This window comes from Dendrobium catenatum, unplaced genomic scaffold (assembly GCF_001605985.2).
Source record: "Dendrobium catenatum unplaced genomic scaffold, ASM160598v2 fragScaff_scaffold_1395, whole genome shotgun sequence".
Taxonomy (NCBI): domain Eukaryota; kingdom Viridiplantae; phylum Streptophyta; class Magnoliopsida; order Asparagales; family Orchidaceae; genus Dendrobium; species Dendrobium catenatum.
Window position 1 is genome coordinate 166,349 of NW_021319857.1, and position 21,447 is coordinate 187,795.

The 21,447-nt window shown below is 39.2% G+C and overlaps 2 protein-coding genes across 3 annotated transcripts; one reads left to right on the plus strand and one right to left on the minus strand.

The window, feature by feature from the left end:
• Window positions 1–1,228: 1,228 nt before the first annotated feature.
• On the minus strand, window positions 1,229–4,155 carry LOC110103586 (pentatricopeptide repeat-containing protein At2g39620). Of its 2 annotated transcripts, XM_028699809.1 has the most exons (2): window positions 3,485–3,703; window positions 1,229–3,290 (listed from the first exon to the last, which is right to left on the minus strand). In XM_028699809.1, exons 1-2 carry the CDS (start codon window positions 3,550–3,552, stop codon window positions 1,370–1,372), a joined length of 1,989 nt encoding a protein of 662 aa, XP_028555642.1. In that variant the 5' UTR covers window positions 3,553–3,703; the 3' UTR covers window positions 1,229–1,369. The 2 variants fall into 2 exon arrangements, with proteins under 2 accessions (XP_028555642.1, XP_020688029.1); XM_020832370.2 differs by having other exon boundaries at window positions 1,229–4,155.
• A 3,995-nt stretch (window positions 4,156–8,150) lies between these two features.
• Window positions 8,151–18,493, plus strand: LOC110103594 (ras-related protein Rab2BV-like). Its single transcript, XM_020832382.2, has 3 exons — window positions 8,151–8,306; window positions 8,428–8,612; window positions 17,872–18,493. Exons 2-3 carry the CDS (start codon window positions 8,448–8,450, stop codon window positions 18,355–18,357), a joined length of 651 nt encoding a protein of 216 aa, XP_020688041.1. The 5' UTR covers window positions 8,151–8,306; window positions 8,428–8,447; the 3' UTR covers window positions 18,358–18,493.
• The last annotated feature ends 2,954 nt before the right edge of the window (window positions 18,494–21,447 follow it).

The following is a 21,447-nucleotide window of genomic DNA, read 5'->3' on the forward strand; positions in this document are numbered from 1 at the left end:
AATGGAAGAGTCCATCCCACCGAAAATAAGCAAGGCTTACTGTTGGAAATTAATGGCAAGCATCCAGGACTTCCCAGTTTCTGGGGAATTTTGAACCTCAAGATTTGTAAAGATTTAAGTCAGAGCTAAGACTCCAAATTGAGATACAATAAGCAGCCAATGTCACACACTGCCACTTCAAAAGATCACCCTCTTACATTCACTTGAAGACCACGTTCAAACGTTACTTTCCCCTCTTACATTGATGGGTGACCTAAATTGGCCTCCCATGCCATGTCGGCCCATCCTCTAGACATCATCTAAATGATGCTCACCCCCTCTCATCGCAAAGGGGGACCATAAATTATTGTCTTATCTTGTTTGAATTGCCCCACTCAGCTATTGCTCAGCTCGACACTGATAAATTATAATAAAAGATGATGGAACAGCTGCATACCATGACGTAACTCATGCATTCATCTAAACCCTAAAAAGGGGGGAGGAAAGAGGAAAGAAATATCTTTTTTTGGAGTAACCTCCTAGAGAAATGTATGTCATAGCACATACTATGATAGAAGATAAAAGGGAAAGAGAGATAAAAATTCAAAGAGAAGAGAGATTCATAAAGCATTGTATCATTTTTTTTCCTTACATGGCTAGGGTTCCCTAGTGCAAGCTCTTACTTTAATTATTTTTGTATCTCTAGCTTAAATAATAAAGATATTGTCAAAATCCACATTTCACCTCTTCCCTCACGCTTAGACTTCAACACCTTCTCCCCACCGGCTCTCATCCTGCAGGTAGTGCAAAGTAAGGTCTGACATCAGACACCTAACAAAATGCGATCCAACAACCTAGGTTAGGGCTGCTTGGGCAACTACCAATTCAAGGTATTTCATGTGGCACAAATTTTTTCTGGAATCTCGGTATAAAACCTCTTCCTACTTCTTAGCTAACGAGTCGACATCCTATATCTATTAGCTTTTTAGGAATTTAAACATAGAGTGAGCCATTGTCTTTGAATCACATTGAACGCCTCTACTCATTATCTTCTTATATGCCATTTAAATGGGGCTGAAAGGTGAATTATAAGAGGTTCCAATCTATAGCATAAGTTTCCCAAAGTGCCCAAGTCTTTTCAAAACCTATTTCATGAGTTTAACAATTATTATCTACTCTCCTTTAAAGCTTGTCAACTTTATGCATATTAAAAGAGTCATTTTTTATATGAATCTCAACAAGAAGCCAATTTTTTGAATAAATGCACCAATCATTAGATTTTCTTAAAACTTAATTAGTATCTATGTATAAATTTCTACAACATTCCTACTCTCCCTTTGAGGTGCATTCCAAACCATTCCATTTTGCTTGGGATTGATGAGGCCACCCATCAGTCTGTGTAAAGGATGTTTTTTTCTGAGATCTGAAGCCAGCTGCATCCAGGACTTGTGCTTACTCCCATGTTTCTCATTGCCGCTCTTATCCTTTCAGCATCAGCCCACCTTCCTGAGTCTGCATAAATATTTGCAAGAATCACATAATGAGATGGGTTTTGAGGCTCCAGTTTCAACAAGTGTTCTACTGCCAACTCTCCCATCTTCACATGACAATGCATTTTGGCAGCGCCAAGTAAAGCTCCCCAAATACTAGAGTCAGTCTCTTCTCCCATAGCTTTAAGCAACTCCCATGCCTCATCAAATTGACCAGCACGGCCCAACAAATCAACCATGCAAGCATAGTGTTTCTTGTTAGGTTCCAAGTCGAGCTCAGAGCGCATAGATTTGAAAATTTTTCTTCCAACGTCAACCAAACCTACATGCCTGCAAGCAGACAAAACACTAACCAATGAAACAGAATCTGGTCTGACGCTACTTCCTTTCATTTGCGAAAAGAGGTTGATGACACTTTCACCAATCCCATGCATGGCGTATCCACCAAGCATCACATTCCATGATACTATATCTCTATATTCCATCTGATCAAACAGGTCTCGAGCAACATCTAATCGCCCGCATTTTGAATACATGTCAATTAAACTATTTCCAACCACAACATGAGACTCAAATCCAGTCTGAATGGAGATCGAATGCAGAGCTAAGCCATCCCTTAAAGAAGAAAGATAACCCGCAGTTGGGATGATGCTCACAAGAGTAACTAGGTTGGGCCTGATATTATCAGACCTCATTTGATAGAAAACAGATATTGCTTCATTTGCAAAGCCATTGTGCGCATATCCTGCAATCATCGTATTCCATGCTATCACATCCACATGAGATTTTGTCTCCAAGAAAACAGTTTCAGCTGCTTTAAGGTCTCCACACTTGGCGTACATATCCATGGTGGCATTCTTTACATGAAGGTCTGATCCAAGACCTCTTTTTATAGTCAGCCCATGAACACTTGTTCCTTCATGGAATTTATCTAGAAATGTGAAGACTGAAAGCAGACCTACGAGGGTTGCACGGTCTGGTTGCAGTCCACTTAGATGTAATTCATGAAACAACTTCACAGCATTACGAGCATCCCCAATCTGAGCATATCCATTTATGAGTGCATTCCACGTGACAATATCTTTGTTCTGCAATCTATCAAACAATTTAAGCGAAGAGATGAATGAGCCGCATTGCGCATACATTGCAACAAAAGCAGTACCAACAGAGCCATCAAAGTTGATGCCAGATTTCAAGGAAATACAGTGAATGCTCTTTCCCGCATTCAGATCTAACATGTCCGCACAAGCCGGAAGTATGCTCACAATAGTTATAGAAGTAGGCGTAATGCCTTCCAAATTCATCTTTTTAAAAATGGATACTGCTTCTTTTGGCTGACCTGATTGGGCAAAGGCTGAGATCATAGCAGACCAGGCAATAATATCCTTCTCTGGCATTCCATCGAAGAACAATTGTTTTGCCTTTTCCACTTCTCCGCATTTGGCATACATTGTCACTAGCACTGTATTGACTGAAATATCAAAATCCATTCCCTTGTCAACCGCATGCATATGAATTTCAATCCCTTTTTCCAAATTACCAGTTTCAGCAGCCGCAGAAAGAGCACTTAGCACAGAAACCTGATTTAATTTCATATTCTCTCTTCGCAATTCATCAAAAAGATCCAAAGCATCTGTAAAAAAATCATTGTAGAAAAAACCAGAAATCATCGTCCCCCAAGTAACATCATCCCTGCTTTCGGACATCCCATTAAAAATCCGACGAGCAGCCTCAACCAACCCACATTTCGAGTAAGCATCAATAAGACCATTAGCAACTGCAGGAAGAAACAATCTCCTTGCGATGAAACCATGGAGAGACCTGCAGAGCAAAGCGTTGGAGAGCTCACATACTGCAGGAAACAAATTCAAAATTGTAATTTTATTGGGCGTTATGCTGGTAGATAGCATCTTCCTGAAAAGAGCCAAAGCTTGATGCGATTGTTTATTCTGGTTGAACCCAGAAATCATAGCGTTCAGTGAAACAACATCGCAGTCAGGCATTGAATCAAACACCTGAGACGCGGCGCCCACCATCCCAAGCCTGCCATACATATCCAATAAAGTCGTGCCGATATAGGCATCCCCCTGTAGCTTCCTCCTCGCGATCTCTTCGTGAATCAAAATGCCAGTTCTCGAATCAAGACTTCCAGAGCAAGCTTTGAGCACAAACGTGAAGGTATACTTATCAGGTTCGATGCCACGCTGCAACATAATATGATAGAGTCGGATTGCCTCTTTATGCTCTCCGCTTTTCGTGTAAGCTCTGATCATGGAGTTCCATAGAACGATTGATGGGTTTGGGGTGGAATTGAAGATGGAGAGTGAGAAATCAGGTCTACTGAAAAATGAATAGGAATTCACGAGCAATGTGCGGAAGGAATCATTGGATTCGATTCCTCGAGTGAAGAGTTGGGCGTGGATTTGAAGGAAAGATTCGATCTTTTTACAGGAATGAATAAGTTGGATAAAGTTGGAGCTTTCAGAAGGAAATATTAGAGCTGGTTTAGTAAAATCGATTGCTGCTGCTGCCACCGAGGAGCATGAACGGCCACGGCGGATTCGAACGACCATTGAAATTAAACTTGGCGTTATCCGCCGATCGCCGGCCGTCTCCAACCAAAAGCATTTTCGCCGGCGATGGTTTAAGGCCTGTTTGGCAACAAGTAGGATTTAACTTTAGATTTAGTAAATACCGTAAATTCCGATTTATTAAATCCTAAAAACTATTTGGAAAGTTAAAGATTAAATTATGTGAAACAGTTTTGCAATTTAATATAGGATTTAAGTTATTTAGTTCAGTTAAAATATAAATTTAATTTTTATTTGAAATTTAATTTGTATTTTAAAATATTTTTCTTATGGGATACTAATTAATTGCGGAATATATCGTATCAAAATAATAAACTCAATCCCATACTATATCACCACCTTGCTCCCAAGATCATGCTCAAGAACTCTTGAATATGTTGCCTAGGAGATGGTGGCACGAATCAACTCATGAATATCTTAGTGAGCTCTTCTCAGGATATCTCATCATTCGATTTACCTTAGAACTTCTCATTTTGCTAGCATAGCCACCAGTGCTCAGCCTCTTTATCTAACTGAAATATCTTTTTTTTTTTTTGGAACGGGGGTATCTACCTGTTGCCACTCCAAAAAGAGCGCTTGGCGGCGGAACCAAACAAGGCCAACCACCGATATCGAGCTCACACTTGCTTTGCCCCACTAAAGATGCGAGATTGTAGTAGAGGGGATTCGAATCCGGGATGGGGCGTTCCCAACATTACTCGCCTACCAACCCCCCTAACCTTGGTGATAATAAAACCTTACTACCTTTATAACACTGCATACTATCAAATGAATTGTCTAGCCTCATCACACAATCTTCAAGTGTTTGAGATTCCACAGCATCATGAAAATAAGGGACTTCGAGCTCAAGAATAATTATAAATGTTGATCTACTTCATGACCCCTCACACCAATACATAATATAATTAATATATGCTCATTTCATATTATGTCTTTAAGGGTAAAGTCACTCATCCACCTGAGCATCCTCTAGGGGTGTCAATTCGGGTCAACCCGTCGGGTTCGGGTCGAACCCGACCCGACCCGTATCTAAACGGGTCAACCCGAACCCGACCCGTTTTTACAAACGGGTCGGACATTTCAACCCGGACCCGACCCGGCCGGGTTGCCGGGTTGACCCGACCCGACCCGCGACCCGTTTGTACTAGGGTTTTTTTTCAAATTTGACCTGACCCGTTTGTACTTAAAGAATTTTTTTTTTTAAGTAGGACTGCAGGAGGCAGGAGGGTCAGAAGCAGCCGCTTGAGCTGCACGGAGGCCGGAGCACGTGAAACAAATCCTTGCCTAAAAATGATCTCATTGGGCGGAGCAAGGATATGGGCTTGACACTTTGACAGCTTGTCATGGAGTGGCTGAGGAATCCATTAAATGAGCATCGTGTCATGGAGTGGCTGAGGAATCCATTAAATGAGCATCGGGAAATGAGTACAGAAACATTTTTTTTTTATTTTTTAAATTAAACGGGTTTTCGGGTTGACCCGATAACCCGCCGGGTCAACCCGACCCGACCTGTTTTATCAAACGGGTCAAATCTGTGAACCCGAACCCGACCCGTTTATCAAACGGGTCGGGTCCAACCCGGATTTTCCGGGTCGGGTCCAGGTCGGGTTGTCGTGTCGTGTCGTGTCAAATATTGACACCCCTAGCATCCTCATCTCTGCAACACTTAATATAATGCTTCTTGTTTAATGGCCAACATTTTGTGCCATAAGGCATTGCAGATCTCACCGTCATCTTATTTCCTTTCACGTGTAAAATTGACATAATCAATCCTGGTCTAATTCAATGCTAGCTAGCTTTCTTAGTTGTTTAGCCTAGGTTACTAAATTGACTCAAAAATTGATTGATGAAGCTGGCTTTCTAGCTGCCTTGAAGTAAGTTTGAGGGGGGCTTTTCTATCACACAGCAAGCCCAATGCATTTCTCCACTTCTACTATCCAACTTGAATTCTACTAATAATATCATCATCTATTTCACCATCACTCTCAACAATAGACCCAAGATATATAAAATGTGTACTCTTATTAATGACTTAATTGTTCAAAGTCGCAATTCCCCAACTAGATCTATTACTTATAAAATTACACTTCATATATTCAATTTTAGATTTAATTAAATGAAAACCTTTATACTCTAATGTTGACCTCCATTATTCAATTTAGCTTCAACTCCTTTTCTAGTCTTATCAAGAAGAAGAATATTATCAACAAAAAAGCATACACCATGATACAATATCTTGCAAATGTCTAGTAATAATATCAATCACTGAAGCAAAATTGAACTAGAGCATGATTTTCAAATATTTTAAAATTTATTTACATTTCTTTTATTTAAGACCTAACATCAATATTTTTTAAAATCCCTATATGTAAAATATTTTACAAACATTTTTTTCAAACAAAAGAACTCCTAAATTTATTAAAAAATTCAGTGCTTTAAAAATCGGACCGGACCGGCCAGTTCGACCGGTTCAACCGTGAACCGGTCATAAGGCCGGTCCGGTTCAGCCCTAAAACCACTTCTGCAAAGAACCGGACTGAACTGGTCAGAACCGCCGGTTCAACCGGCGAACCGGTCCGGTTATTTTTGAACCGGCCGGTTCAAATGTCACAAATTTTAAGTGTTTTTTTTAATAAATAAATTAATATATATTAAAAACATTTAATTAAATGGGGGCATTTAAAGAATATTAACAAAAATATTTTTGGAAATAAGATTTTAGATCTTAAGATTTTGTCTGTGCATGAGGATGCTAATATTATGTGGGAAAAAGTCGCTACTGATATTAAGAATATTGCAAAAGATGTCCTTGGAGTTTCAAAGGGAAAAGCTCCCAATAGTAAAAATAGTTGGTGGTGGAATCCTAATGTGCAAGAAAAAATTAAATATAAGAAGCTTTGTTATAAAAATTGGTTTAATTTTAAAAATTCTGATAATTGATAAATATATAAAGTGGCTCCTAAGGATTGTAAGAAAGCAATATGCGATGCAAAGGCATTAGCTTTTAGTGATTTATATAATAGATTAGATACTAAAGAGGGAGAAAGATATATGTATAAGTTAGCCAAACAAAGAGATAGGAGTAGTAAGGATTTAGTTCAAGTGAAGTGTATTAAAGATGAAGATCAAAAAATACTTTTCTTAGAAAATGATATTCAACAAAGGTGGATGAGATATTTTGATAAACTTTTTAATGAAGATTGTGAAAATAAGATTGACTATAGTGACCTTAGCACCCTAGATGAAAATAAAGATTTATATTTTTATCAGCATATTAGTAAAACTGAAATTAGAGAGGCTTTAAAGAAAATGAAGGGTGGAAAAGCTGTTGGACCTGATGATATTCCAATAGAGGTGTGGAAATGCTTAGGAGATGAAGGAATTTCATGGCTTACTAAACTTTTTAATACTATTTTGAAGACTAAGAAGATGCCAGATGAGTGGAGAATGAGTATGTTAATTCCTATTTTTAAGAATAAAGGTGATGCACAAGATTGTGCGAATTATAGAGGTATTAAGTTAATGTGTCATACTTTAAAACTATGGGAGCGAGTTTTGGAGCATAGGTTGCGGCGTGATACTAATGTTTCTCAAAATCAATTTGGATTCATGCCGGGTAGGTCGACTATGGAAGCCATACATTTATTAAGAGGTTTGATGGAGAAATATAGAGAAAATAAGGAGGATCTACATAATTTAATTTTTTATCTCATACTTTGAATGATAACATTATTTTTATGTTAATTGTATTAAATTTAAATAATACTTATTATTTATTACGTCATCCGGTTCGACCCCGGTTAGACCGGTCGAACCGTGAACCTCTCCTTGTTCCGGTTCGTTGTCCGGTCCGATTTTCAAAATCTTGAAAAAATTTATAAATGGCTTTATATATTTTGCAAAAAAAAAGTGTATATATTATTTTAGAATATTATTAAAATAGTGAAAAATTCGATTAAATCTGAATAAAGATTAAAATATAATAACATTATTTTCACAAATATAATTTAAAATAAAAAACTGTAATCATTATTGTCTAAAACTATCTACTCGGTCTACATGCCATGTTCAGACCATCCATTAAATAGCCTGGCTTAAACGGGAACATATATAAAGACAGCAGCTACCAACCTGGAAGTGTTGGAGGAGCGCAAAAACCTCTTAGAAGTGCTCTGCCATAAGCTTCTTCTCCATTGGCTCCTTACCAAATCCGTCAAAGTTTTTCTTCGATCGTTTCCAGCCTCAGGTATTCGTCCTCCTCCACCCATTTTTTTCCTTTTCTATTTTTTTGCTGGAGTTTGAGAATCTGTTCACGATTTGGAGCTTCTTTCGCTTGGATGGAATTCATGTCTTTGGCTGTTCAATAGGAGGAGGTGAAAGCGGGGAGATGGCTCACAGACTGGATCATGAGTACGATTACCTCTTCAAGATCGTTCTGATAGGCGATTCCGGAGTTGGGAAATCGAACATACTCTCCAGATTTACTCGGAACGAGTTCTGCCTGGAATCGAAATCCACGATCGGTGTAGAGTTCGCCACGAGAACGCTTCAGGTATGGCGTTTTGCCAAATGTTTTTAGGTTTTTATTGATTGCTCTGTTTCTATCATTAGATTTCGTTCTACCGCGCGCTTGCGACCTTGTTGGATGTTATTCGCATTGCTATCATTTATTTATTTGCCTCTTCAATCTGTCGATCGATTGTTCCTGATTTGCAAATGGATGCTTCTGTGCCATTAGACAGCGTCTATCGTTAAATTCTTATTATCTTTTATTTAATCGTTAATGATGAGTACCTGGAAAGTGGAAATCTGGCGGAGCCAGAAATTTTTATAAGTGCGTGCAGCTATAAATTTGCTTTTTGAAAAAATTCTTCAGATTTTTTCATTCAGCTTGAAATCAGTATAAGCAGTCTAAAAAAAATTGTATGACTTTATTATTTTAAAAAATAAAAAAAAAGATTTAAAATTTTATAATTTGTAATACATATTCTTCATATTCAAAAAATTTAAATAATTAATTTATTATCAATACAATTAAATATTTTTTCTCAATATTAGTGACTAAATATCACTTATGCACGGAACATCAATTATAGCAAGCAAAGCTTTTTAAATGTTTATATTAAAATAAGTTCTAAAACTTTTAATTTATCATTTAAAAATTTTGATTATAATATTTTAATGTAATTTTTTTATTATATAAAAGTATGAAGATAATTAATTATTTATAAAAAAAAAATAATAATAATAATTATTTATGCTTCTATTAAAATTGTAAAAAGGTTAAAAAAAATTTAAATCTTTTTTTTATATTCAATTTATTTATACTTCTATTAATATGTATTTTAATGAAAAACCATAGGCCCAGACTGTTTTTGGAAACTGAGTAGCTTGAATATTACATTCTCCAAGCGTCATCCTTGGGAAAAGTTATTACATCCGGACTAAAAATCGGAAATCCGGACAAATACCGAGCAATATCGAGTGCTCTTTACCGAGCGCCCAAGTGGCGTTGCGCTCTGTTATTGGTCTCTGGACGCGTTCGGTGACCGGACACAATAATTACTCCGTCCATGGACTTTGTTATCATTAGAAAATGGCAATTAATGTTGACAACATTAGGAGATGTAGGTTCATTGGGCTGTCCGAATTATTTGCAATATGCTTGAAGCTCAATGAATATATACATCTAAAGTAATTTCAGTTTTTATGATGAACAAAAGGTTTCATTGTTTTCTTAATCAGAAGAGTGAATTTCATGCTAGAGTCGGATTTATTGTTATCCGTATGGCTAACAATACGGATAACAATAAAATGCCTGGTCCGTTTTATATTTGTTTTTGAGGAATATGAAAACAATACTAATTATCCATCGTGATTTCTAGGGAACCATAAGGACTAAAGCATTGGGAAATTGCATATTATGTTAATTTAGCTCATTTAGCTCGCCAGGTTTGCTAATGTAGAAGTTAGAGATGCTTTAGAACGAAAGCATAAAAAATATGCATGAAATGGTGAGCGTGTGCAATTTCGGACGGTGACCTGTACACCACTGTCACCACACCAAATAAAGGCTTTTGTGGGTAGGCAGCTTTCTCACCCACGCACTTGCAAAAATGTGGTGTTCCCTAACCCAACCTGTGGGATGTGTAGAAGTTGATGGTCCCGTGAGCTGGTGTTGCCGGACCGCCAATGGCAGAGACAAGAACAAGATAAAGAGAAACAGAGAAGCTTATTTCCTTGAATCATAAAGCCTAAGTACATACTCCTATAAATAGACAGTGTCAGGTGTGAGACACATGTGTACACTTATCATTGGACAGCAAGAATAAGGTTTACATATGATTAATGCTAATCTGTTTTTAATTAGGTTGTAATATCTCCCCGCAAACTGAGGTATCATCCCTGATGGTCAGTTTGGAGCGGAGCTGCTTGAACCGAAGAGTGGGTAATGGTTTTGTAAAGATGTCGGCGATTTGATCCACCGTGCTGATTGGTAACAGGCTAATGGTTTTGTGATGAATATGATCCCGAATGAAGCGGTGATCAATCTCGATGTGCTTTGTGTGAGCGTGGAACACCGAATTGTTTGCCAGTGCTATCGCCGACGTGTTGTCACAGAAAATTTCAATGGGGCTGTCATGCGGGATGTTAAAGTCGGCAATGAGTCTTTTGAGCCAGATGGTGTCCGCAATGGCTGCAGCCAAAGCTCTGTATTCCGATTCTGTAGATGAACGGGAGACTGTCGTTTGCTTCTTCACCGTCCACGAAACAAGATTGTCACCTAGAAACGTACATAAGCCTGATGTAGATTTTCGGGTGATCGGATCACCTGCCCAATCCGCGTCCGAGAACGTGCGGAGATGGAGAGATGATTTCGTAATTGGTAGCCCGAAGGTGGTAGTTCCTTTGATGTACCGGAGCAGTCGCTTGAGAAGATGAAGATGATGTAGTTCTGGATTGTGCATATGTTGCGACAGAGTGTTGACCGTGTGTTCAATGTCTGGACGCGTTATAGTGAGATACTGGAGAGCTCCTGTGATGCGACGATACATGGTGGAGTCCACTATTGTGTTGTCTGGCAGAAATTGGGTTTGTTGTTTCATGAGGGAGGGATTAGAAAGAGAGTTACACTTAGTGAGATTTGTTTGTTGTAACATAGAGAAAGCATAGGATTGCTGAGAGAGAAAGTACGTATCTCGTGTTGATTGTATGTTGATGCTCAGAAAATGTCGTGCTAACCAGAGGTGCTTCATAGTGAATTGAGAATTCAAGTTGCTGAGAAGAGCGGAGATGGCCGCTTTGTCATTACCCGTAATTAGAATGTCATCTGCGTAGACCAAGAGGAAGATCTGGGTTTGTTGCCGTCGGTATATGAGAAGCGAGGGGTCTGCCTTACTGTGATGAAACCCGATGGTAATGAGATGATTGGTAAATGTGGTGTACCATTGCCTTGGAGCCTGCTTAAGTCCATATATGGTTTTCCGTAGGTAGCAAACATGATTCGGGTGAACGTTGTCTTCGAACCCTTTGGGTTGGCGCATATAGACTGTTTCATTTAGGCTGTCATGGAGAAAGGCATTCGTAACATCCAGTTGCTGGACTGGCCAGCCGTGCAACCGTGAACAATACACGAATGGTGGGAAGCTTTGCCACCGGGCTGAATGTTTCTTTGTAGTCTAGCCCGTATTCTTGGCGGTTCCCTTGAGCCACGAGACGAGCTTTGAACCTGGCTACCGTCCCGTCTGAGTTGAATTTCTTGCGGAATGTCCACTTGCATCCTAATATGAATGCGTTCGGTGGCTGGGGAACTAAGGACAATGTGCCTTGTTGTTGGAGGGCTGCAAATTCTTCCGCCATGGATTGATGCCATTCAAATTGTTTGCTTGCTTCTGTGTAACTGATGGGGGCTGATTGTTGATCACATTGGGTTGTTTGATGAAGCGGGTTGAGACGACATATGGGTTTGAGAGATCCTGTTTTGAATCTTGTGGTCATGGGATATTGGGTTGGATAAGCAATGTGATGCGAAGCGCGATCCGGAGACGGTGTGTTCCTGTGAGAAGGATGTTCATTTGCTGTAGAGAGTGAAGTAGGTACCTGGGTGAGAGGGGGAATCACTCGGACATATGAGTTGTTGTTGGTTGTGAATACTGGAAGAAGCAGCTGAGGGGGCACGTCTTGTATGGATGATCGCGGAGGTGTGGATGGCTGTTTTAATGGAAAAATATTTTCTATGAATTGAGCGTGCCTGGACACGATTATGTGATTAGTTTCTTGGTTTAAAAATTTGTAGCCTTTTTGGTTGTCCGAGTAACCCAAGAAAATGCAGGTAGTGGAATTTGGTTGAAGTTTGGTGGTTGAGTGCGGGGGAAGGCGCAGAAAACAGGCACATCCAAACGTTCGCAGATGGCCATAGTCAGGATTGTATTGAACATGAGTTTGAGCGGGGTCTGGTTGTGGTTGGTAGGCGAGGGAAGTCTGTTGATCAGATAGACCGCAGTGGCCACTGCTTCGGGCCAGTATAGGTGCGGTATGGAGGCCATTTGAAGCAGTGTTCGGGCAGTGTCCAAAATGTGACGATGCTTGCGCTCTGAAACTCCGTTCTGTTCTGGTGTGTATGTGCACGACACCTGATGTTTAATGCCGTTGGATCTGAGATACGTTTGGAGATTGTGATTCACATACTCGCCTCCGCCGTCGGTGCGAATAGCTTTGATCTTATGATCTGTTTGTTTTTCAATGAAAGTAATGAAAGTATTAAACGTTTGAACTACATCAGATTTAAACAGTAACAGAAAAACCCAAGTAAAGCGCGAGTAATCATCCACTAATAGTAGGTAGTATCTAAAACCCTGTTGTGCGGTGACCGGAGATGGTCCCCACACATCAGAGTGAATAAGCTAAAGAGGTTTATTAGCCCGATTTACAGAATGTTCAAACGGTAATTTGTGACTTTTGCACAGTTTATAGGAGATATAAGTATTAGAAATATTTGAAATGTGAAGAGGGGATTGGTTTTAGAGATGTGTTGAAGAATTCGTTGATGAGGATGGCCAAGATGCTCGTGCCAGTTGATGTTCTTTGTATGAACCGCTGACATTGCTTGCGGTTGAGATGATGAATTCTGAATAGTAATAGGATAGAGTCCATTCCTACACGGACCTCTGAGAAGAATTTTGTTGTTCTGCAAATCCTTTAAAACGAAACCATTAGGAGTAAAAGTAATGGAGATTTGATTTTCAGTGACTAGATTGGAAATTGAAAGCAAGTTGTGAGATATAGCAGGTATATGAAGTAATTTGGACAGAGTTAACTTACGATCTGGTGTCGGGAGGAGACCCGTGCCCGAGTGAGCAATCGGAACGGATCTGCGGTCCCCAACCATCACCTGATCAGATCCTTGGTATACCGATCCTTGAAGAATTTGATCATTTCGATTTGTCATGTGCGCTGATGCATCGGAGTCGAGATACCAATCCATGGATGTCGCATCTGTGGAGGCTAGAAGAGCATTTTTGGTGTCAGATTGAGTTCTTGGCGTGATGTAGTTGGCGTTGAGACGGTGCCAACAGACATCAGCGGTGTGACCGCGTTTCAAGCATATTTGACATGTGAGGGATGATTTTGAGCCCTGTTTTTGGAATGAGCTGGAGGTGGACTGATTTCGACCTCTGCCTCGGCGTCCTCGACCATGGTTCGCGTATAGAGCGGTTTGCGCTTCTTGCGGTATTGCCAGACGCAGAGAGTCAGCTTGTAGATGTATTTCTTCGCTGATCAGAAGTGCGTACAGAATGTCCAGCTTGAGAGGAGACTGCATTGTCCTAATAGAGGTCTTGAACGATTCATATGAGGGAGGTAACCCGTTCAGGATGTGAAGGATAATGTCCTCTGTGTCAATGGTCGAGCCTGCAGATGCAATGTTATCAACGATCTTCTTGATCTCGGTGAGGTACGTTTACATAGACATGTTCTTCATAGTGATGTTGTGCAGCTTGTTTTTGAGTTGGATTACTTTCGAGCGATTCGAAGATTGGAACCGGAGTTGAAGAGCTTGCCAAATTTCAGATGTGGAATCAAGGTGCATTACATAAGGGAGCACCTGAGCCGATGTGGTTGAGCAGGTCGCCGCGGCTAGGTTCTGATTCGTGATGATCCAAGTGTGGTCGATGGGATCGGGATCTTGATTTTCTTGATCTGAATGTGGCTGAGAAACGTTGGATGATGGAGATTCAAGAAAAGTCTCGAATCCGTTGGCCTTGAAGAGTTTGACGATTTGATTCCTCCATATCGGATAATTTTCCGATGAGAGTTGATGGGGAACGAGTGTCCTGAGATTTGAAATGATGAATTTGAGAGAATGGTAAAGAACCGATTTCGCAGACGGAGGGACTGCGGTGGCTGCCGTCGTTGATGATGAGGACGACGAGGATGCCATGAGAAATGTTGGCCGGAGGTTCAACCCGCTACTGATACCATGTAGAAGTTGATGGTCCGGTGAGCTGGTGTTGCCGGACCGCCAATGGCAGAGACAAGAATAAGACAAAGAGAAATAGAGAAGCTTATTTCCTTGAATCATAAAGCCTAAATACATACTCCTATAAATAGACAGTGTCAGGTGTGAGACACACGTGTACACTTATCATTGGACAGCAAGAATAAGGTTTACATATGATTAATGCTAATCTGTTTTAATTAGGTTGTAATAGGATGAAGGCCCCAGAATTCCAGTGTTGCAGCAAAAGTTGTCATTTCCCCAAACAATCCTTTAAGTGCAATCACCATATCCATATATTGGTTTATCTGAGCAATGTAAGGTTGGATTTCTTTTTCTTTTAGTCGATCTTATCTTCAACTTCTTCTCCGCCTTTGCCAACTCTCTCTCTCCCTCTTTTTTTTTTTTTCTTGAAACTTCCACCAAACCTAGTTAATTTATTCTATCATTGCTACAGTGAGTGCATGTTTCTTGTGATATACTACATGTCTTTAAGTAACCACAGGATGACCAAAGAGTGCTATGGTATATCGTTGTTGGAGAAGATGTGAGGTGGAAGTGAAGGTACCAGATTGCTTTAAAGCCTAAACTTGGTGGGATCGCAATGCTACTGATATGTCATTGAAAAATTATCTTGAACAGGCACGAATCTCGAGGCAAAAATCAAGTTGGAAACTTCAAAAATTAAATCCAGTATCATCTAAACTCCGATTTTAGCAAATTTACAGTCGAACTGAGCGTCTCAGAAATACAAACCCAACGACACCAAATTCGACTCAATCCGAGCCCAAATGAGTCTAAATCAAGGACCTGAAGCGCTGTTGGAAAGTTCGAACCACAATTTGGATTACCAAACGGTTTCCAAACATGACATGCTTATAGTCAAATCAAGCGGCTCGCCGAGATGAATCCAACGAGCCCAAGATCGCCGAATTTTCCAATATCATTAAGACTTTCAAATGTCTGACAAATGGTCCACGATCAAGGGATTTAATATCCGTCGTCCATCCAACAACTCCACATTTGCCCCTGATCTCTCACATATTTACGGGCCATGCCACTCCAAAAATCTATAAATAGACCCCTCATTTATCTTGAGAGGGGGCCCAAGCAAGGAGAAGCAAGAAGAATAAGAGAAGATTAGGAGGGAAGAAACTCCTCCTCGACCACCGCCGGGATTCTGCTCTACTTCCACGAAATGCCGGAATTCTACCCGACTTCCAAGTGACGCTGGAATTCCGCCAAACTTCCAAGTGACGCTGGAATTCCACCCGACTTCCAAGTAACGTTGGAATTCCACCCAACTTCCATGTGACGCCGGAATTCCGCCCGACTTCCACGGGACGCTGGAATTCCGCTCGACTTTCCAGTGACATCGGAACTCTGCAACTCTGGAGTTTTGCCCAAATACCATCTGACGCCAGAGTTCTCCCTGGCCGTCAACTGAATTCGGACTTTTACCCAACGACGGATCTCTGCTCATTGCTAGATTTCTACTTGGCACTGGACTTCTACCCGTTATTGGACTTTCGCTGGATAACTATCCAAAGTGGGAGTTCTATCCATAACTGGACTTCTACCTGACGTCGTCTTTCTGATCTTCGTCGTCAGATAACTGACCTTACGACCTCTGTCGCCAGCCGACTACGGTCCTCCTGACTTACGTCGTCCACCGACTATAGTCCTTCCGACCTCCATCGCCCGCCGACTACGGTCCTCCATACTTACGTCGCCCACCGACTACAGTCCTTACGACCTCCGTCTCCTGCCAACTACGATCCTCCTGGCTTACATCACCCACCGACTATAGTCCTTCAGACCAAACAAACACATCAACAGAAACTCTTTGCATTCTCATCATGTAATTTACTATATAAGATGTACATCAAGTTAAGGCCTTCTCCCAAGGAAGGGCCTCATTTGTAATCAATTGCAATATTAGTGGATTCATTTAAACTGAGTCAGGCCCCGTGGTTTTTTCCCCCTTTCCAGGGGTTTTTCACGTAAAAATCTTGGTGTCTCCTATAAATGCAACACCCTCTCTCTTATTTGATTGCGTGCCGAATTTTCGTATAATAATAAGACGTTAAACTTTATATTTTTCTACCGCCGCGAATACTCCAGGATGCAACAGCTACTATTATTGCTTTTCATTAGACAGACTGAAGACAATCATGTGCCTGCGTACCTTAAATTTATTTGAGTCATAGCTTTAGGTTGTTTAATATTATCACATTGTAGCATATGCATTTTTATTTATGTGCTTGATGGTGTTTTACTGTTTTTCCATAGAGGATAACTATTCTAATTAAAAATCACAAGTGAAAGTAAATGCCGAATCATCTGAGCTGTCAAAATAGAAGGGCCGGATTCCCACTTTAAGCTAACCATATAATTCTGTGATTTTTTTCATCCAAAAAAGTCTAGGCAAACTTTCTATTTTCCTTTTGCATACCATCACCTATTAGGATATGAGCATGCCTCGCACTCGATGAACTGAAACACCTGTGAGAAAGACTCACATGCTCCTCTGAATGTGTTTTTCAAGCCTCATATAGATTTATACTATTTAATAACATCATGAACTTTTCTATATGTACTTTTCCTTTATTGAGTCCCTGAGATGTCACCTTCACTTACGCTGCTTACAGTATTAAACTAATGTAACACCCCTGCTGTGGAAGGGAGAGCATGAATGAAAATAGGTCAACTCAATAAATAATTAACGTTAAGTTCAGATATACTAGTGGTAAAATCTTATCTTAAATCAAAAGTTTAAACTAATGGGTTCAGGTCAACTGTTAAGTTTTTCTAGTTCAACATAGTTTTCAACTATTCTATATTGGATTAAATTCTATGCCTCATGTGTTTACAATTTGAGAACTTTTCATATCGCCCATCGCTCATACTCGAACAAAAGCATTATCCAACTGTTATGCACCAAAATTCCACTTGATATCCATCCTGAGTGTTATCAGCTCTTGAACCTTCATCAACTATCATGGAAAAGGCAAGGTCCATAGCCTCAAATTGCATTAATCAGTCCTAACCAAAACATTGGCTTTGACATCTAAAGTTATGGAGAGTGAATTACGGATGATCAAAGTTGAGTCACATAGATTAATGTTTCATGCCGATTCATCCTGCCAAGGTGAAATTCCACAGGAGTTTAAAGAAATTGTGACCAAAGATGTTTACTTTTGATACAATCTACTTTCATCATACTTTTCAACTGAGCAAACTTTCTTCTTCAATTTCTGACGTAATGACAATTCTTGAAGCTTTTTCGTTCTCAAGTAATTGTACTCTGATACAGATTGATGGAAAAACAATCAAGGCTCAGATTTGGGACACTGCAGGTCAAGAGCGTTATCGCGCCATCACCAGCGCGTATTACAGGGGCGCAGTGGGAGCACTTCTGGTGTACGACATAACTAAGAGGCAAACTTTCAACAACCTCCATAGGTGGCTTCGCGAACTGAGAGACCACGCCGACTCCAACATAGTCATTATGATGGCTGGCAACAAAGCAGATCTGAACCATCTCAGAGCCATTTCCGAGGATGATGCGCACTTATTAGCTGAGAAGGAGGGTCTGTCCTTTCTCGAGACCTCGGCTCTCGAAGCCTTCAATGTCGAAAGAGCTTTTCACTCTCTGCTCACAGAGATACACAGCATAATAAGCAAGAAAGCTCTTGCTGCGCAAGAGGCAACTGCAACTGCTCCAATTCATGGCACAATAATCAATGTTGCTGATTCCAATGGGAGCTCAAAGCGAAGCTGCTGTTATACCTTCACTTAAATGTTGCCAGACTTCTGAAACTATGAAAAGCAGAGACCTCTCTCGCACTCTGGATTTATTTTTTGGACTCTTGGAGGTTTTTTTCTTCACAGTTTTTCAGTATTCTCTACAGGAATTACATTTACCCATCTCTCTCTCTCTCTCTCTCTCTCTCTCTCTCTCTCTCTCTTAACATATTCTTTCACCCGTATTCTAAAAATAAAAGTATAAAATCATGTGAACATAAAGATTAAGGAGTTCCCTTTCTAAATGATGTTACAAACACCAAAATAATCATATGTTTAGGTTTTTCTACAATAACAATGCAGCACAGAATCATTAACCAGTAACAACTCAAGGATATTTCTAAAAAAAAAAAACCTACTTCGATAAAAATTGCAATTTTTTTTTGGATTTATGCGCATCAACGACAAAAAATTTCATGATTTTTTTGGCAAAATAAATTATGGAGAATTTCTAAAGTCTACAATCAATAGGTTAATAGATCTTGCAAAATTGAAGTTTATGATTTTTTATCCTACCAAATGATGGTATTTTGGCATGAAAAGCTCGTGAAGATATCCTCATAAGTTATCCACATCCAAAAAAAAAATCAAACTTTTTCAACAAAGCACAGACAATATAAAAAATCATCGAAAACCTTGATCAACAATATGATAGACTTTGCAAAGCTGTGGTTTATGAATTTTTTTGCACTATCAAACGTTAATATTTTGATATGAAAAAGAAATTATGAAGATAGTCGTGGATGTTATCTATATTTTCCAAAAAAATTAAATTTTTTTAACGACCTATATGATTACAACAAATTTTTCAATGTATAAAAAATCATTACTTAGCTTCAAAATATCAGGGAGTTGATAGCCCCCCAAAAAATTAAAATTGTGATAACAAGCGCTGAAAACCTTTAGGCAAAGCATGAACAAACATACGACCATTCATCGAAAAGTTCATATCAATATAATGAGAGTAGGAAATAAAAACTCAATAAAAATGATCAAATTTATCAAAAACTAAATAGTCCCAAGCACTGAAAACAGTTTTTTCCGGCGGTGTGACAACCGCCGGAAGAGAAGCATAATACTAAGTTAAGTGTGGCAGAGATGAGAATGCTCAGGTGGATGAGTGGCTTTACCCTTAGAGATAGGATACGAAATGAGCATATACGTGAAAAGGTTGGAGTAGCTCCAGTAGAAGATAAAATTAGAGAGAGTCGCCTTAGATGGTTTGGTCACATAAAACGACGGCCTTTCGATGACCCGGTTAGGAGAGTAGAGGTATTAGATTTGACTTATGTTAAGAAAGGTAGGGGTAGACCTAAAAAGACTTGGTTAGAAAATATTAGGAATGACCTTTCTTTATTAGGTTTAAATGAGAATTTGACTTTTAATAGAACACAATGGAGAAAAAGGATTCATGTAGCCGACCCCACGTAGTGGGATAAAGGCTTGATGTTGTTGTTGTTGTTGTTGTTGTTGTGACAACCGCCGAAAAGCCGCCGTTTTTTCTCAGAACCGCCGGTATTTACAAGTAAACACCCGGCAAAAATCGCCAGTAATGAACAAATTTCCTGTAGTGATGGTTGTTGGTTGCCACATCTTCCTTCATGTATCTATTTCTTGTCAAGCTTTGAGGGTAATCGTCTTCAAGCAAGAAGAAATTGCAACTTCAAAATGAGATGAAAATTTTCACAGTCAAATTTGTTCCATCTAACGAGGGTAGACAGCATATTTTTAAGGAAAGATTGGAGCCTCGTTGTAGAGGCTAGAAGTCTTGATGCTTGTTTCCAAGGCCCAATGAGGATGGCTGACTTCTTTCCCAAAGGAAGACCAGAGCCTCGTCGTGGGAATCAGCAAGTATTAATCATCTCCAACTCTATTACGTTTGACAATAATAGCAAACACATTTTGCAAGGAAAGACTGAAATCTCACTATAAGAACTACAAGTCTTGATCATCTCTAACAATCTTTAAATTCCTGCTTATAATTTTTTTCCGGCTTTTATGAAGAAAAGTCGAAGCCTACTAAGAGAGTTGATGCCCTCTGAACTATATATATGCAACAAAAATAGACAACGCATTTGTTTAAGAGAAGACTAAAGTCTCCTTTTATGGATTATGGGCCTTGATCTCCTCCAATGATTTTTTTTAATTCATCTTTTACAAAGAAAAATTGAAGCTTGCAAAAAGAACTGGAGCTCTTTTTCTAGCCCTAAGGGGCATTCATAGATCCAAAATGGAGAAAATTTTAAAAGAGAAAATAAAATTGTTCAAAAATTTTAAGATTTTTTTCAATTTCTTTTTAAAAGGAAATATCTTATTAAGATTAAATATGTATCACTATATTATTTGCATGGTACTTAATTACAATATATATTCTTAATATTTAAATTTTATATTCTAAAAATGTGTATATTATAATTTATTTGGGATTTATTTTCTTTCACGTTGGTAAATTTTCTCTACTAGCTAGTAGATTTCATCTGACTTATCATTTCCGCTAATGAAATCTTATGTGAATTCGAACATAACAAAAAAAGATTACTATTTCTAGGACAAACTTGATATCAAGAAGGCATATGAACTATAAATATATCTTTTCTTCTCTCTAGGATAAACCAAAAAGATTTTCCTCTACTATTCATTGATTGAATCCAAGTTTATATTGTTGACATTCAGTATTCCATAGGCATCAATGGAGACATTGAATTTTTTCAACTCCTCTTCTAACCTAAGATAAGGATATCCCCTCTCTCCATATCTCTTTTGCATTGTCATGGATGCACTTTCAAATTTATTTTAGTATAAAATTGCTGACATGGATTATGAAGGGAAAAAGCTTAAAAACTAGCATTTTTCTCGCTTCTTATATGTTAATGAATTAGTGATTTTTGGCAAAGGAACTTCAAACAAAATTTTCACTCTCAAAGACATCATCACCATTGTTGGTGATGCATTTGGCATTTACATTAATTAGGCATGAAGTTCCATATGCTTCTCTCCAAAGGTCATCAACCCCATAGCCCTTTTGGTTCCTCTTAATATGTGAGGATTTGAACAAAAGCTGACATATCTTGAAATCCCTAACCCC